The 19,448-nt window shown below is 46.4% G+C and overlaps 1 protein-coding gene across 3 annotated transcripts in view; it reads left to right on the top strand.

Moving 5' to 3' along the window:
* LOC135368592 (stearoyl-CoA desaturase 5-like) overlaps nt 1-19,179 on the top strand; it is a 37,203-nt gene extending 18,024 nt beyond the window's left edge. For all 3 annotated transcript variants that reach the window (XM_064601979.1, XM_064601981.1, XM_064601980.1), the window contains exons 2-6: nt 1,875-2,033; nt 10,007-10,196; nt 13,538-13,668; nt 17,206-17,411; nt 18,058-19,179. In XM_064601979.1, the coding sequence (XP_064458049.1) occupies nt 1,875-2,033; nt 10,007-10,196; nt 13,538-13,668; nt 17,206-17,411; nt 18,058-18,529 (1,158 nt within the window). In that variant the 3' untranslated portion in view covers nt 18,530-19,179. The remainder of the gene's footprint in view (nt 1-1,874; nt 2,034-10,006; nt 10,197-13,537; nt 13,669-17,205; nt 17,412-18,057) is intronic.
* The last annotated feature ends 269 nt before the right edge of the window (nt 19,180-19,448 follow it).

Below are 19,448 nucleotides of genomic sequence, written 5' to 3'. Positions count from 1 at the left end.
GAGTATCGTCTTCAAACTGCGGCGCTTTACAGAAAAAAAGAAAGCTTACTAGACTGCAATACGAAAATACAATGTGCAATTGGATTAAAACTTTCTTTCGTTAATCTCAATCCGCTGCACAAGCAACCCCTCCTTACCTTAGCTTGAGGTGGTTCCATTTAGTTATCTGACAAAAATCGTTCGCGTTTAACAAGCAAAAAGAAGCGGCCGATATATTACTGACGCGTGAACCCAAAGCAAGCCACTAGAAAAACATGAAAAGCTGCCCCTGAAATACAAGGCCGGTAAAACACACATTGTGGTCGCCTGTAGGTTTTGTGCAAATCTACTCCCACTTATTTTCGCATGTACGTTGAGAAGCAGACTAGATTACAAATATATTGGCTTATATGTCGCGTCCGTTCGCTACGCACCTTCCCAGGACCCCTTCGTGTAAAGGCACGAAGAATCACGGGCTTCCCCTACGGACACCTCTCCACCATGCACGTTATCATGAGCTTCCTGTGCATAAAGTCTGCCATCCGTACGGCAAACTTGACAGGCAGGGGGGTTTCGTGCACTCTCCTTACCAGAACAGCGAAAAGAGAGAAGGTCTGCGCGGCGCTGTTTGATCCACCAAAATTACTGTTTTTTCTTTAGTCACGGAGGAATCCATTCTGGTCACCACCCTCGGTACCGTGCGCTCGCGGCTACCCTCTTCCTTTGTCTCTCGCGGGGAAGGGATACCAAGATTGTTTACAAACAGGTCGAGGGTGGGGATAATAGGAGTGTCATTCAGAACTGACGATAGCGAGGTGAGCATTTTTCTGGAGAACTGTGAAGGGGACCCTCTCTAGGACGTTCTCTCGGTCACGTAGGCAGGGAATACGACCGCTTTCCCTAACAGTCAGGGAAAATTGCTTCTCTCATTTTACAGGTGCGGGCGAATCTCAAGGTCTTCCGCAGGAAGGGTTATCAACGTTCACTCGGAGTTGGAGGGACACTGTGTAGATGGGTTATGAGCGCAGCCTGTAGCTTATTTTTGCATCATTTGACGCTAAACCTCGAATTGAAGCTGTTGCTAAATTGAGTGATAAATAGAAAGAGATTAATTGAATTGTAATTTGCTGTCTTTCAGGGAAGGGAAAGTAAGGGAACAAAGGCACGTGATGGGGACTTAACAGCTCCATCAGTCGCATGAGTTGAACTATCGTCAAACGGTCATTTTGCATGATTCATAGGCTATAGTTTAATGTGCAGAAGATAAGATACAAGATAAGGTGCAGAAGATGTAAATCCTTGCACGAAGCAAGGCTACACCATGATAAATAAATGTCGCAAAGACAATTTTCCTGACTTGTTTTTCGTCATGTTAAGGCATCCTGCTCGTTGGTTGTAGCCAAGGTCGTGCCGAAGACCGGGAGGTGGTGGGTTCGAATCCAACCACCGGCTGTACTGTCTGAGGTTTTCGCTGGGTTTTCCGAAGACTTTCCAGACAAATGTCGGCCCAGTTCCCCATGAAGTCTGCCCAGGACGCATACTAACCCCCCCCCCTGTCCCCCACTCCTTCCTGCTGTCTTCTCCCCATCTGTCCACATCTGTACGCCGCTCATAGCCACAGTTGCTTCGCGGCGTTAACACGGCGAATAAAAAAAGTTCTGTGTCATGACTGCCATTTTCTAGGCGTTAGTTTCAATCTGAACCTAATCTAGAACACATGCGTAAAAATGTAGCCAACTGGCCCTAGCACCTTTCCACCCGTATCGTCATCACGTATATGTTGCCGTATTCACACCTGTCAGTTTTTTTTCTTTTCTTTTTTTTTCTCAGTCACTCACACTGGCTATTACAATGTGACGTTGTATTTGATGTATCGCTTTCGTTATTTTCGACAGAAATCTGAAATGACGACCGAAATCACTAGGGGTCACCCAGACGTCATCGACCTTGACCTTCCAGGGATGAAGAAGCGCCACAACCTGTCAGACACCATAGACCTCATCAAACAGACCGAATACGCACCGTTGCCAAAGGGAGAACTTCTCAAGGGCGAGGTAAGCACCACGTAGAGTCTCATTTCGTCATACCTCGAAGCAAAAGCATTCCACCGAGAACAGTCACACACGTGTCGTGTCCTATTGGTGGGCAAAACAACACCGGCGGGTAGACCGCTCAGCAAGTAAAACACCACAGTTCTATTCCAGAAGTGCGTTCAATTTAGATATCACACGCGCACTACGTTTTCCGCGCAGTAGCACGCAACACAACGCGAGCGCGAATGAATATCCGGCGCTATAGTTCCGGAATCTTAGGTAGGTGCGCGATGGGTTATCTTCGTCATCTTCGAATGGTTCCGACGACTGGACTGCCGTACTTTCGTTTGAGCCACGCGGCATCGCGTCGTCAGCTCGCGTGGCACAGTGGTTAGCTTGTTGGCCATGTCACGTCGTGACTGGGAGGTACCCGGGTTCGAGTCGCGTAATATGATAGCAGCCCAGTTGTTGACGTTTGCGCCAGCCGAAGATGTTGGGGATGTCATGACGCTGAATTTCGGAACCACGCAGCGGAAAATGTAGTTCCACACAGAAAAAGGGAGCTGATCATGAAGCCTGTTTATTGGCTCGTACGTTGAAACGTCATGTTCTGACCTCGGCCCCCCGATTGGACGGCAAAAGGCTATGTAGCCATGTGACCTATGCGTGATGGAGAAAGGCGCTCTGGTTACTCATCTTCGAAAGCATTTATATGGGTCACTAAGCTGGCACGAGCCGAACGAAATGTATATTTTTGCATTAAGACCCGCATTCTTTCATGGGGGTACCATTATTTGTGAAATGTTTGGCGGCCTGTTTACGGCCCTTTTAATAAGGACGACGGATTTAAATAATGACTGGCTCCAATTCTCCTCGCATTCCCCAGAAAACCTCTAACTTAATTAATTTAGCTAATTAGTCGTCCAGTGGTTGCGTACACCGTCCTACAAAATGCCCGCCTGACCGCATAACCGTGCGCCTGCCAAGGTGGCATCAGCGCTGTTCTCGCAGCGATTTTCTTAAAATTCTGCGCCGAATACTTAAAAAAAAAAAAAAAACGCCCTGTATCATACCACATTGCGTCACCGCGGCTTTCCGTTCCTCAGAGATCTCGAGCGGCCATTTTCCGCATTGCGAAGCATATGAGAGTGCCTTGCCCAAAGGCTGCGTTCACTGAGCACGACTCTTTTTAGAAGGAAGGATCACCGACGCGAGACGAGCGGCCCCGTTTCGTCCTCTGGAGCGAAACGGTTCGCAGTTGCCCTTGAGCACCGCTTGGGATGATCGCGGAAAGTCGAGATGAACCACTGCGAAACCCTTATCTGGATTGAGTAATCAAACGGAATGTATTGACCAGTAAGCAAGTGCATAAAGAATGCTGGTACACAAGCTGACGTTATTATCCGTGCTTCCTTGAAGTTTCGTGGTGATTAGGCTACGCGTACTTCTACTGAACTGTTACATTAATTTATATCGTCACGTGCGTTTCATCTTGGAAGTTAACTTGTTATTGTAGGAACTTTAATCACATATTGAATACATATGTACAGGGTGTGTGCAGACAAACGTAACCCGTATTTTTACATGTAACTCGTTGTCTACTTACCCGAGGGACTTCCGGTGGCGTACGATGGCGTATTTATGCGCGCGAAAGCTACAAAAAAATCCTGGAAGCCATATTCAGCGTCAAAAAATAAACAGCGCGAAAACATCGGCTTCCATGCATTAGAATAGGGCGGTCATTACAGTGCATGGTAGTGCATGGCGGTCTCAGGAGAGTTATGTGCAGGCACCGCTAGGAGCACTACCGATGAGCATCCATGTGGGACATCGTTTCGATTTCTGCACCGATAGCTCCCCTAGCGTAACCTGAACACAACTCTCCTGCGTCCGTCATGTTGCCCTATTCTGATGCACGGAGGCCGACGTTTTCGTTGCTCTGTTTATTTTTTAAGCTGAGTATGGCTTCCACGATTTTTCTGCAGATTTCGAACGCATGAATGCGCCATCGTGCGCCACCGGAAGTTCGTTAGTTAGGTAGACAACAAGCTAAGTGCCTACATGCGGGTTACGTTTTTCTCACACACCCTGTACGAGCATATTCCCGTACCTTCCCGTCCCTTGCCACCAGTTCCAGAGCCTGCCCAGCGCTAAACTTGCCTCTAAATAAACGTGTATTTCATTTTCCCGACCTCGGACAGCGGTAGCCTATTGCTTATATTTCTGAAACCCCCGCAACTAACATACAACCAGTACGTCGATTGTTCATTACACAGTGCTATTAGCACGGCTCATTAGTTCTCTGTCCAGCAATTGGGTGAAATTGTCTCTCTTGTTGGTCTATGCTCAGCCCCAGTGCACAGGCAGAAGAGAGAAGCGCAGTGGCACACAACCAGATCAAGCGTGTAATCGACCTTCAAGGTTGAGGGACGACACGCTTCTCGGAAATGCAGTGCTGTGCGTTAGTTATGCATTTTAGAGCACCTTTGTCGTTGAAATAACTGTCGTGACTCAAATGCACGTTGACGCGCAAGTTCAAAACACTGATATCCACATTTCGTGGACAAACAAACCCCACGCTTCAGGGGCTGCGTCCTAAACCCCATATATGATTCTTACTTTCAACGAAGTCCGTCTCAAAGCTGGCTGCTTTCTGCGGCGCTTCACATTTGGTTTACTATGATGCCACACTATATAGCACTCGCGCATTTATCCTTAAGTCCAGAACGCTGACTGTTATTTTTTTTTTTGCCAGACTAGTTAATTATCGCGACAACGCATACGCGATAGACTAAAACTGTATTCGTTGTCTCAACAACAACCAAAAACGGCGTTTCGGTACAGACATTTTGGTACAGGGACGTTTCGGTCCGGAACGTCCTGTACCGAAATGTCCTAGAGCCTTATTAAGTATAGTTTGAGAAGAAACAACAATTTTACTAAACAACAATTAAATTATGACTGATGATGTACTGCGGTGTTTTCCCGTTCATTATACGTTTTTCACACACCTAATTTCGTTTGCTGAATGCAGTTGCGCACATACGGAGCGAAAAAGTTCTCGCGCGGTATACCTTGCAAATGCACCACCGGGAAAATGCTGGCAGTAGGTCATCAAGAGCAACTTCTAGTTCTCGCCCACATTGCTGCAACGCAACCACCATACAATGTGAAGACGTAATGAAATACGATTGTCCTTGGCATATATATGGCGCACGGTTAAACGAGAACGGTAGCGCAACACGCTGTAGTTTCGTGTTTGCCGCACGCACCCTCGTTTATTCGTACGCTTTGAGTGAATAGATTTCAACAATGCCTACACAACGCTTTGGGACTATTCGTAGCCTTAATTGTACGACTATACTGCAGTTCAAAGCGCGAGAAGCTCAGAATGTGTGCAGTTCCGAAGTGCAAAGTTCATGCCGTATGTGGAGAGACGGGAAAGTTGGTCGGAGTTCATCATCGCAGGGAGGGCAAACAAAAACGCGGACAGACAAACCCGCACGAGCTGAAACTATCAACTGAGGTATATTGAACGAACATACGAAGAAAGAAAAGCTTTCTTTTTGTCCTGCTTTTTTTTTCTCTTTCGTTCGTCTCATATTTGTTCCATAAACTTTATTTGATAGTTTGAGCTTACGTGTTTTCGCGTTTCTTTTTTTCTTTTTCTTCGTCCCTTGCGGAAGACTGCGTCCCTGAGCAACTTGTACCCTTCCACCAAGTTGCCATCGTCCTCGGCCGGGTGTTTATCATATATCACGATTGCTAAGTGTACTTGTGCAACAAGAAAAAAAAAAACGCTCATAATACGTACTTCATGTGAACACCGAACACAAAAAGGCGGTATTTTATTCCGTGAAGTTCCCCACGTTATTAACACTTCCACTAACAGCGCAACTTATACCCTGACCACACGACAAACTTAATGCATTAATTAATGCGTACGCCTTTTCTGTTACAATAATGTCCTGCATAATTGACACAAAACATCGTTGAGAAAACATTGAGAAAACGATGTCATTCGAGATGATGGTTGGTTAGGAGGTGAAGCTACTGCCATTCCGTTTAATGCATTAAGTTTGCCGTATGGCTAGGGTAAACCGAAACGTCAGACCCACGCTGAGCAGGACCTCAAATCCACATTGTGGGAAAACGGGTTTCTTTGCTTCGTTTCCAAACTGGTCTCAAACTGAAAGTTTCTTCTTTCTTTCGGATGCCCTTGGATTGTCTGAATTTTACCGAAAACACGGAAGTAGTATTGTCCACAGAAAACGGATGCATGATATTTCACGAACCTACCTCCATCCAATTAGCCTACACCCGTTGCACAATCGCACCAGAAATTACTGCATTGTTCTCTGCCGTCGTAGATTCATATCCGTCCCTTGTGACTTGCGATAGTGCGCAATGTTTCGGCAGAAGAACGTCAGAGCTACCAAATATGTCACGTGATCACGCGCAATCGTGACTCGTCACACTTTTGTTGTTGTTGTTACGTTGTTAAAATCCTGGGCGAATCCCTGTTCCATAACCTGTAACCCTATGTAAACCGCACCACCTAAAAAAATATTCGTAATATTATGTCTATACTAGTCTTGGGTAGTAGCTAACACTAGACGTGTTACACGCAGAGCCATTAAATAAGAGAGAAACTAATGTTCTGAGGCTGGAACAACATAGAAGGGACAGATACAAACAAAGCCTCAATGTGGGTTCGATCCCTACAGCTGGCTAACCTTTTCAGTGACTTTCATCTTTCACCATTAAATAAGTTATTTAGCTACTATGGTTACACGCAGCAAACGCACAGGGACGGATAGAGAAAGAGGCCAGCACAACGCTACTGCATACTCACAGCTGAAAGAACTGTAATGTTGAGACACGTTTAGATACCAGTGTGACATCAGCAGCAGTTCTGCAGAACAACATGCATCAATTCTGCCACTACTTATCATTGCTCAAGAACCTTATATCCTCCCGTTTCAAATCTATGAAAGGGGTGCTGACACATTTTTCTTCCCCTCTTGTCTTTATCAGATAGTACTTATGGTCTAGTAGTTTAAGGTTATGGTATGGCTAAGGTTTATCAGGTTCTAGTATCACATATCAACTACCCCGATTGAAAACCTCAGTGGAATCTAAGTTACAAGTAACATGAACCAGTTACCTTTGGCACAAAGTTACTTTTATGCAAGAGTAACTAACTAGCTACTGCTTTTGGTTAAAGTAATTGTAAAATGTAACTAAGTTACAGAGGTATTGCAATATTTTCCGCGCGTCACTTCTCTATTGTCATTTTGTCGAGGCTTCACATGCCCTGAAGTTTTTTTTTTTTTTCTTGAACCAGGAATTCCACGAATTTTTTCATCTCATACGCATGCCAGGCCCTTAGAGTAACTCCCATGGCCTTAGACTGGCCCATAGGAAATCCTCTGTTTACGGTATAATTATATGCTTGGACTGTACAAGCGCTAAAATGCATTTTTAGTTCCATATATTCGGCATTTTCAAAATGTAACGAAATGGTAACTAGTCTCGTTTCAGAAAGAGTAACTGTCACTGTATATCCCTTACCATTTTTGCAGGCATTCGTTACTTTTTTCTCTTTTTTTAACTTACCCACTATGACCAGCGCGCTCACACACAACGCCTTTCCTTTCTGTTCAATGTCAGAAAAGGTTAAGTGTTAACTACAACGCGAGCACACATGTGGCCACATACTACTACGTCGAACTATTGGATTACGAAGCAAGGTGCTATGAGCGCATGTCTTACTCTGTTTCCTTTTTTTTTTTTTTTACCCACGATCATTTCCATCATTCTAGATCTATAAGTATAAGCTGGCTAACATTTCCTTCCTTTTTTAAAAAAATAAACACATACCCCCCCACCCCCTAAGTATAAGCATTCTCCGTCGCGGAAGATGTCGCGCGTATCCTTGGCTGATGCCGTCACAATTTCGCGTGTTTCATCCATCGTATAAAACTCTGCAGATGGACTGGTGCATGAGTTGAGTCCGAAGTGAGTCCGGCAGTAAGGAAGGAGGAAAGTGAAATTGCGGCTGAGATGAGGACGAGCGATTCACTCCAGTTTTCTCTATGAACAGTATAAGCAGGCAATTAATCTGTACAGTATGTGCCACATTATGCAACCCGGAAAGCTCGTTTCATAGTGCCTTATAATTGGAATGCCTATTGGGCTTTCACCACATGAATTAGGAATCCGCTCGGGAGAATTTGTGGAAAATAGTCGTTGAAACGTCATGAAATATGTTGAGACGTCACGAATTTGTGAAAACAGTCGTTGAAACGTCATGAAATTTGTAACATCTCCTATAACGGACTATTCCGTGCGGCAAAGTGGACACTGTGCCAACTAGTCATGTATGATGGCGGCACTATTTGACCCCTTGTTCCCCTTGCCATAAAACTCCAAAACACCGTTCACGGCCACAAACGTTTCATATGTATAAATCCTGCAAACCCATCATTTTCCGACGCAAGTAAAAAAAAATTCGTCATTTCCAATCGCCACGTAATGAGGATTACATTCTCTGTTACGCTCGGTATATTTTTCCCCCGATGCTGGCCAAAAGAGGCGGTCAACGTGCTCACGAAATTCGGCTTCCCAGGTAGGACCCCAAGTACGTGACGTCCCTTTAGTCCTTGGGGAAAGCCATTCAGAAAAGTGTCGACCTTGGCACTGACAGCGGTCGGAAGGCAACGACCACTTTTGGCAGGGCTGATTTTTTTTACGTTTGTATCGCCATCCTCCTCTCCCTCGCACAGCATAGCGGCACGTAAAGGTTCCCTCCTTCCGGTTCCGTTTCAACCGGGGGGGACTTAAATACCGTGCGCGGACGCGAGTTCACCTAAGTTCCAGTTGACGTGCTTCTTGAGTGTGCCCGACCGATCCTCATGCATTCCCAATTACTCATGCAGACGTATTGCGTCGTGCGATCGGATTCCAAAAAGGAAGTGAGTACCCACTTGTTCTTTGGGGTGGTGCGAATAAACTGCGTTGGACCACTTGCGATTATCATCAACTGTAGATGAGGATTTGGGATTACTGGTACACCCTTCGGAAAGCGCGAACCTGCTAGGGTCAGCCGTTATTACACCCGTAGAGGCAACAGTATTTTTATTTTTTTGAACAGCTTGGGAAGTCAGATACGACAGTATATAATAGAGAATTTTAGTGCGATGCACTAAAACTGACTAATATCTCGGAAGGTCTTGGCGATTAAAAGGTACTTTGCATGAGAAATCGGTCCTTTAACCTATATATGCAAATACTAGAGGTCTGATGTCATCCTTAGTACATACTTATGGTAGGTCGGTCACAAAATAGAATGTTGGTTTGTTGGTGTAAAAAAGAAAAATATGGAGAAAAATATAACGTTGTTTCTTACTTTCCCTGCTCTTGCTGTTCAAGGCGTATTTATTTTTTCACTTCATGTAGATGTGTCCGCACATTATGAATACACAAATGAAAGAATTTTCTGGAACGTTGTTGTGTGTCCGAATCTTCAGTTATGTCCGAATTATTCAACACTAACCTCTCTCGTTAAGATTGTTCACATCATCAGCGTACTAATTGCCTCTAAACCCATCACTGTATCACGGCCATACACGCATGGACACGCGTGTGCGGAATATCCACGCTCCATCTTAATTTAATGATAAATCTTCCGGGTCAGTCTTCCCAGGATCAATATCCCGCTGCACACAAGGAAACCCTACGTCAAACGTTTTTCCGAAAAATGAGGATATTACCTTGATCAATTGGTGCAGGCAGGAGAGGATGAGACATAGAACAGCAACGCCAAATACGTAATCAGATTTGATGGAGACCCGCTCAAAAATCGAATCTCAACCAATATCAATCCTCAGTCTCTCCTCTCCACCTCCACGGGTGGCTGTTCTCGGTGGACTCTAAAACAGTGCCCCAGTGCTGTGTGCCTCCTGACTTTCTAAATGGCGAGTACTGTGCAGATCATCAATGCCCAGCCGACGACAACGACAACGGCGCCTATCAAGCCCGCACCTAAGGACGTTCCTGAGAAAGAGTTCCGAACGCAGGTTGTATGGAGGAATGTAGCCATCTTCGCTGCCCTGCACTCCATGGCCATATATGGCTTTTACGTGTCTTTGGTGCATGCCATGTGGACAACGTGGTTGGTTGGTGAGTTCGCATGTGCATTTCTTTTTGCTTGTATGTAAGGCGTCAGTTTCACTTTGTGCTAGCCATATGGCCGGACCTATGATTATTACACTCGGGCTGTGAAGGATGTCCCAGTTATTTTAGCGTTAGCTGTATAGGGTCCACCTCCGTGAAGGTACGTCGATAGCTTTAAGGACCACGGTACCGAAAATATACCGTCGACAATGCACTCTTAGAAATGAACATCACCCGGCCGAGGACGCCAGCAACTTGGTGGCAGGGTACAAGTTGCTTAGACACGCCGTCTTCCGTGAGGGACGTTAAATACGGGGACCCGTGTGACGGGCTTTCATCGCACGTTAAAGAACCCTCAGGTGGGCAAAAGCAATCCACAGACCGACCACTGTGGCGTCGCTCATGATCTCAGTTGTCTCTCGACGTAAACCCTCAATTATTAAGAAATGAACATCACCCCATAGCACGCCCCTAGCCAACCATAATCTCGAATGATATCGTTATCTGCCCTGATTTGTTGAGAACGGGAGGCGTACGCCTTTTTTGTGACAGTTATGAACAGCATAAGTGTCACAGAAAAGGCGTACCCTCCCATTTTCAACAAATCAAGGCAGATAACGATATCATTCGAGATGATGGTTGGCGAGGAGCGTGCCATGCGGTGAAGTTCGTTTCGAAGAGTGTGGCCCTACAATAGCACTGCGTTTAAATTTGCTTGCCAGTTTGCAAATTACGTTGCTCAAACATGCAGCCAGTTTCCCTATCGAAACTTCGGACCAATCTTGAATGTATTTCGTTATCCGAAGTGCGTAACTCTACAAAACCAAGTTTATAAAGGTTCGGGGTTTATCGTAGACATCGCGTATGAAGCGTGATGTGACACATTAGGGCGTATAGGAACTCGCAAGATTTCTTACTTTTACCTGCTCTACAACGCGGCTGTTCGACATTCTCGACGCATAACAACGGCCGTACTCCCGTAAAGAACCACTAAATGGATGGACCCCACAGAAAGGAAAAAGAAAGATGAAAGATGAAAAGATAAAACGATAAAAGCATCACCCCCTCCGGTCACCGAACTGTATTTGCACATGCGTAGCTGCATTCCCTAGAAGTGAAAGGAATTGCGAGAAACTATAACAGGAACGAGGAACTCGACCACACATGCCTAGGACGCGTTCCTAAAATACAGATTCGATATCACTGCTCACTATGAAGTTGACAAGTGCTGATAACGAACAAGAATAGGTGTTCCGCGTTCTGTAGTGCGCCGCAAACCTCACCAGTAGGCGTACTAGCTACTCGTATCTTGCAGAGCAACGCTGGGCCACTACCGGCCAGAAGGACACAAGTGCAGTTGTGGCAACTCCGCGCGAGGAAAAGTTACTTGCTTAGTCATACGCCCCTGACCATCGGGCATCTTAAGTGTAGACAACGAGATTTGGCCGAGGCTTTTCCTGAGTTGTTGCAATCTTACTTCTTAAGTGTACTTTGCAGGTTTTCTGTGATGGACCTCGTAAATTTTATGCTGAGGTAATTGGAAGCCGGAAATACAAGATGGAACGCTTGAAACCTTAAAATTACCCGTTGGTAAAGCATTGGTGTAGTTTTTTTTTTAACTTTCGTGTTAGCGCCGGGAAGCAGCTATGGCTATGAGCGGCGTACAGATAAGGACAGATGGAGAGATGACAGCAGGAAGGGGTGGGGGACAGGGGGGTTAGTATGCGTCCTGGGCCGACTTCAGAGGGAACTGTGCCGACATTCGTCCGGAAAGTCTTCGGAAAACCCAGGGAAAACCTCAGACAGCACAGCCGGTGGTAGGCTTCGAACCCACCACCTCCCAGTCAGCACGACACCAGCGAGCGAGACACCTTCACCCACTCGGCCATGCCGCTGGTCCACTGGTGTAGTGTCGCATGGATTGCAGCTAGTAAGCTGCGCACACGACACGCACGAATACAATGACGCGCCGCCTGACGGACGTGAGGACAGCTTTCGTTTCCTGAAGGAACTCAACGTGAGAAGAATGCGAGCGTGCGAACGGACCCAGTTCACGGGATTCATCGCATGTGGGAACAGCGATGACCCATCTTAAACATGGAACGAGATCAGATTCTGTTGGCTTTGTAGAAATTAGCTACGTCTGTCTTTTGAAGGCAATCAATTACAGAGGTTAATAGTAATGAACATTTAGAAAGCATGACCGAAATGTCCGTCCCACGCTCTAAAAAATGAACTTCACCGCATAGCACGCTGGTGCTCTAACCACGAATGGTACTCTCTTAAAACAAAGCTTCACCACAAAGCCTGCCGAAGGCCAATCATTGTACAGAATGATACCTCTACCACTCTACCACTCTTGATTTGTGGAAAGCACGGGGAGTACGCCTTTTTGTGACAATTAACATTTCTGCATAAGTGTCCCAAAACAGGCGTACGCCTTCCGTTTTCTGCAAATCAGTGGAGAGAACTATGTCATTCGGGATGACGGTTGGCTAGAATCGTGCTAAGAGCTAGAGATAGGGTCATCGCTCCTCATTCGAAGAGAGAGGGGGGCGTACGCCTTTTTGTGGCAATTTGTATATATGAAAATTTCCACAAGAAGGCGTACGCCCCCTCTTTCTTCCAATCAGAAGCGATAACCGTTGGCGATAAAGGTTGGCGCAGAGCGTGCTATGTGGTGAAGTTCTGTTTTTAGAATGCACCACCACCTCATTTTTAAGAGTGTAGGGTTATGGCTTCTCGTTCGAAGAGAGAGGGGGCGTACGCCCTTTTGTGTCAATTATCATATATCCAAACTGACACAAAGGCGTACGCTCCTTCCCTCCCTCCCTCTTCGAATCAGAAGAGAGAACCCTATAATGTGTGGCAATTGTTGGTGTACCGCGGTGGTGGCATGTGCTATGTGTAATGCGTTTTGAAATGTCGAGTAATAGGCATCAGTAGCATTACTAAGAGCGGGGTACAAGCGATGTTCCTGTCGGTACAGAATAATGTTGTTTCTCGAGCGCGTGTGAGCGGTGAGAGGAACATTGGTTGTCCAAACAACAACAATTATATTTCCCAATGATGAAGTGGCGGGAAGTCCGTCCGAATTTGTCATTTTCTATACATCAAACGTATTTGCCAAATGCAATGTTCCAAATGTGTAAGCAAGGCTAATAATAGACCTGCAAAAGCTGATATGCTACTGATTTTTTTTTCATGACTCGGTGCTTCCGAGATACGAGGTACGAGATGTCCAAGACCACTGTTCGAGACTGATATGCTCGTTTCTTCAACACTGTGCACACAGATTTTCCTACCTATTCCTGCGTTTTTCGGCATTTTGTGCTCCCTCTTTACAGCTTTCGTCTGGGGCCAGTGCGCGGGTCTGGGTGTCACAGCAGGAGCCCACAGGCTATGGTCCCACAGGGCATACAAAGCTCGCTTTCCACTTAGGGTTGTCCTCATGATCTTCAACTGCATGGCATGCCAGGTACGTATCTTTTTTACTAGCCAACATTTTACCGGTGTAGTACGTGAAGCCTGATACCAGAAATTACTGTCTGTGCAAAGATGTTTACTCGCCCAATTTCGAATGCACCCAACATCCTCGTTCTTCAGTTGCAACATCTGCGGTAGATACAAGTTTTTGAAGTGTTTTGATAGTTCTACGTGTTCATGTGAAGCGGGCCCCACGACAATCATTATGCCTTAAAACAGTCGATGTGCAATCACAGAAGATTCATCTACTCGATGCCTGAGACCTCAGTACTCTTACTTTGCAATTTTCGTAATATGGCACGGTTTCTTTTTTTTTTTTACATTAAAATTTCAAATTATGGGCAACACTGTGTCGAAGTGGTGCATTGCGCATTGCTCAACAAGTGCGGCGAAAAAATGCATTGCATGCGGGCAACACTGGCAAGAGATCGGCTACGTAGCCATCAGGACCAGTAAGTCAGTCAGTCAGGAACATGGATCACTGTCACTGTTACGCACGACCTAGTAGATTATAACAACCATGTCATAGGCACCCCTTCCCAGCGCCGCATTGGGAAGCTAGTGGGGGCGCTACTCATCGGCCCGGGTATTGCTTCTTCGATTTCTGCAATACTTTGTACTTCAGCTATCCTTAGTATTTTTGTACAAGCGGTTGATGTCCCACGAGAGAGGTTGCTTCCTAAAGTTGATTATCATCATCATTCTACACGTTTTCATAGGAGTTGCTGTCGTCTGCTACGGTAGTCGTACGTCTGCTTCTGCGCATTCAAATTTCCATTGTCTGATCATGATGTAGATCTCGCGGGCCGGTGAGTAGCGCCCATAGCGGATGGTGCGGACGGGCTCTTCATAGGGGTTGCCGATTATGACATGCTCGTTATAATCTAGTAGGTTGTGCTGTTGCGCGACGGATTGGAGATTATTTGCCACCAGACGTCCATTTGCAACTTGCGCTGGCTCCAGAAGAAGCGAGCTGTTAAGCTACGCCGTCAGCATAAACTACCTGTCTGCTATTTTATGGTACGTTCAAGCTCTGCGCTATAAGAGCAACATACTTTATTTTAAGTATGATGGCTGAAGCATTTCATCACTGTGGGACATAAACATTACTTCAAAACACTCTTCGTTCACCTGTAACGTGCGAAGGGCACCCAACCACTTCAAAATAAAAGGAAGCGCTGTGCAAGTCCCGCGCACATTCATCCGCCAGACGATGACGCACACACTCCGCGTCTTTCGCAATAGAGACGAAATTAAGAAAGGAAACCTCTCCATTAGCTTTACACCACTACGGTAATCCCAGTCTGAGGGTTCTTTAGCAGACTGCTCCTTGAGGCAAAGCCCGGAGCACCAACATAACAACAACTGAACATTATTTCGAACAGTGCAATGTCGTATTCCCAAAACAAAGCAGTCCCGCAAAGACCAATACGTCTACGGGGAATAGAATAGATGTAAGAAGAAAAAAAGAAAAAGAAAATAGCCACGGGAGAGCATGGCAACGATCCACCTTTCTCCTTCGTTGAACCACCATTACTGCTTCTTTCGTTCTGTCTTGGAATACACACATATTCCCCTCCTACACCTTTACTTTTGTACACTAACCTGACTGCGTGATTTCCCTCTGTGCTTTTTATCGCATCTTTATGCAGCTACATTATCGGCGGCGCCATGCGCTAAATAGACTGTAATACCCCAGCAGTGCGCTGTGTTATGCACCTGAAGCATCCGCGTGAGGTTCATCCCGTAACATCGGTGTGGGAACCGAAGCGTTTAGCAGTGTGCGTCTGAATGCAGGGGAATGTAGGTCAGACATACTAAGTGAGGCAACGACCGGTGACGGCACTGACCTTGTCGCCGCTCCTCTCCCTCCCTCCCTCCATCCGGTTTCGTGTTGGCTGTTTGCATGAATCCTTCCCGCAGCTATGGAACACCCAAAAAAGCGGGGTTGCCAGACCGCGCCGTATCTGCAGGCGGTCACGTCTTCTGCACGAGGCGGGATCGGCGTTTACGGTCACCCATTCATTGTCTTCAATGGTGGACGGAGGTTTGTTGTGGAGACGTGATATTAACCGCGTGGCCTCTTCGAAGTGCTGAGGCGATGCGAGCCAGTTCTGCGTTTTGCCTTGTATCCGTGCACATTTGCACGAGCGCCTCCCCCAGGGAACATTCTAATGGAAGAAAAACGAGAAATCTGCAACGGAACGGAAGTTTCGCCGCGTCTGATGTTGACCAATCACACGCCGCCGGAATATCGGGAGGAAGTGACGTACAGCGACGGCAGACGATATGACCGATGGTGTCGTCTGCCATGTTCGCATGAGACACCATCGGCCCTGTCGTCTGCTACGGAATATCTTGCGGTTAGAAGAGCACGAAAAGACAGGACGTGTCGCAAGAGAAAGAAATGATGTTTCGCGCATCTTCCACTGGAGTATTCTGGGGAATGTCGTTCGTGTAAATAAACGGTTAACTGAACATGGACTAAAGAAAATTCGTTTAATGTGCGTTTCGGTCGGTTGGTGACGTGTTATTAACGAGCGGAGTGCCTGCGCGTGTACAGCGGCATATTGTTCTGATGGATAGTACGTCCTGGGCAGACTTCACAGGGAACTATGTCGATATTTGCCTTAAAACGGAAAAAAAGGGAAACGCATCTCGATAACATAGCCGGTGTTACCTCAACCCAACTCACTCCCAGCCTCTGCGTGGAAGGTGATCATCTTTATAGATGAAATAATGTTAGAACTTGGACATGTTGGTGTTCCCTATCAAACTTTCTGGCAATAAATGTATGAGAAAGTCATCGGTGCATTTGTCGGAACTGGAAAGGTTCATGGGGGGGGGGGGGGGGGGGAGGCTCAAGCCCAGCCTGGTTTTAAGCCTTCGTGTCCAGTAGCCCTTTTCGCGCCCCTTAATCCCTGGCTTCTTATTCTAGTACGAACGTTCACCAACTCGACGCCATTGTTTGTTTTATTCGCAATACTCCAATCAATCACCATCAATATGGACCGTGCCACAGCGAAGCGGCGAGCAGGGTCCAGGGATCAAACGATCATCATTTCCTTTCCTGACTCTCCTGGCCCAGAAGAACAGTCTCGAAATAGTAGTGGCTCTCGTCCTGAGGGTCATCCCTTAGGATATAGTTTGACAACAATCCAGAATCCAGAGGCATGGCGAGTGTAAATTGGCTCATAAACATGACTACAGCGCAACACACCCAAGTGTTTCACATCTGAAACTTGCTTACGCTTACTTCTGTGGTTTTTAGGCACACAGTTCTCAGTATATAGGGTTTTGCATAATCTAAATTTCAATGACTGTACCCGAGCAGCACAACAGATTGGTCCAAGGTTGGTCCAAGGTGTTGTTCTGCTTGGGTAAGGGCGTTCAGGAACACAATGGTACCCATTTGCTTCTGTAGCTCTGTGTCCGTTCCTATGAATTTGTGACGTGAACTCGCATTTCAATTCTCCAAGTCTCGTTTACGTGCATCACCGTCCTTAAAAATATTTGCTTTGTCTTGCAGAACGATCTGTACGAGTGGACTCGGGATCACCGCGTGCACCACAAATTCTCCGAAACGCACGCCGATCCTCACAATGTCAACCGCGGGTTCTTCTTCGCGCACATGGGCTGGCTCATGTGCAAGAAGCATCCAGACGTCATGAAGAAGGGCAAGGCAGTCGACTGCTCGGACCTACTCAGAGATCCCGTCATTAGGTTCCAGAAGAAGTAAGTACACTAAAGTTCCATGAACCGTCATCACTTAGTAACTACTCGGTGCGAATGTAACACGATGACTGCGTTAAATGCAACAGAGTATATGATATCAAACTTGCTCGACAAGAAGCATTAGGTTCAGCAGCGTTCCATGAGCACTGGAACGCTCGGTGGGAGGTAGTTATGTAACGGTGAGTTGCGGAGATGTTCCTCGCAGCTGTGACTACCTGCTAGTCCGCATTAGTGTGTTGCCGCACGCAGAAAACGACTGTTCATGCCTGCTCAGCTCTGTATTAGTAATCTGAGCGAAAAGAAAAGACTCGAACCTGGAGCCCACAGTGGAACTGGGCTGTACAGAAAAACGCCGATTCGAGTCTATTGCTAATAAATATATTTTAAACAGTTCCTTCAAAGGACAAGTTACCAGTTCTAGTCAAAACAGCACCATCGTTGAATACATTTGCATACCTTATCGCCCATTCTCTGCCACCAACGTGAACCTGGTACCAAGTGTCTGAAAGAATAACGCTATTGTAATGGGTACAGTGCAATGTGATTCATCTTGCAGCCCCCGTTGATATTAGCAAGATCACTCTTATGCTTTGCGAGCTCTGTGTCTTGTGCGTCCGCGTTCAATTCCGTGTTTTTATATTCACAGGTACTACGTCCTACTGGCGACGTTCTTTTGCTTCTACCTGCCAACGATCGTTCCTCATCACCTCTTCGGCGAATCTTACTGGAACGCCTTCTTCGTCTCCACCATGCTACGCTACGTGTTCTCCCTCAACTTCACGTGGTTCGTCAACAGCGCAGCCCACCTGTGGGGCCAGAAGCCCTACGACAAGCACATCTCGCCCGTGGAGAACCGCTTCGTGTCAATGGTCGCCATGGGCGAAGGTTTCCACAACTACCATCACACCTTCCCTTGGGACTACTCCACGAGCGAACTGGGCTGGGAGATCAACTTCACCACTATGTTCATCGACTTCATGTCTAAGATTGGCCTTGCGTACGACCTGAAGACAGTGCCGAAAGACGTCGTCGAAAAGAGGAAAGCCAGAACGGGAGACCACAGCTACGACCATCGTAGCCAGCAGCACCAGAACGGGCATGTTGAGCATCGAGGTTGAAACCACTCAACGATCCACCTACTTCATCAACACATATCAAGTCACTAGATAGTGTTGTGGCATACCACTGCTAGATCGAAAGAACTTGTGAAACACCGACAGCGTGCCGCCCTTGCATAACATGTTATACTCTCGTCCCATGACGACAACGTGCAGAGCCCTCACACTTTAGGGGAAAAGGGCAATCGCATTCTCCTTCTGGTTGCAAACGCGTTCTCGAGGAAATTAATGGAATAACTTGGTCGTCTATCGCTGCAAAGGGAGAGGAAGTTAAGGTACAGGGTTCGTTGTCTTTGCGCCACATGCGTAGCTCGAAAACAGCACCCAGAGTCTTTTATTTTCGAAATGACAACTCGATGATACGTTTTAATACTCGAGTATTTTTTTTCTCTTCTTCTTCTTGAAATAAGAGCGAGCACTGCCGTTGTTTTTAGCACTGAGTATTTCACAGGATTCTACTCCAGGTAGTGCGGCCGTACGATCTTGTGAAATTGTGAGTCCCGTTCAACGCACTCCGATTTGTCTGTTGCCACTTGTGGCTACACAATCTGTTGTTAGCAGACATGATTAGATGGTCAACGGAGACTAGTGCCTCATTTGTACATAGTATAAAGTTGTATTAAAAAGAGAAATAAATATGCGTATCTGTACAGAGTAATTACTCTTTGGCTGATTTCGTAGCTTTCGTAGTAGTACTTAGTTCCAGGGGTAGCAGTATAGGGAAGACCTGAGCAGGTCTATACATAGTTGGGAAGCGTAAAAGACAGAAGATTCTAAAACAAACCTCGAGACTCATCAGCTCCAATCAACAGAAGCTGGATGCACAAGCCCCTGTCTTCAAGAATGGTAAACACTACAAGTACATGGGAACAAGCTTGCACCTCTTATAGGCTGTCTGAAACTTCTTCCTTGTTTTTAC

Source organism: Ornithodoros turicata, chromosome 9 (assembly GCF_037126465.1).
Source record: "Ornithodoros turicata isolate Travis chromosome 9, ASM3712646v1, whole genome shotgun sequence".
Taxonomy (NCBI): domain Eukaryota; kingdom Metazoa; phylum Arthropoda; class Arachnida; order Ixodida; family Argasidae; genus Ornithodoros; species Ornithodoros turicata.
Note: the sequence above shows the minus strand (reverse complement) of the source record. Positions and strands in the feature narration are given on the sequence as shown.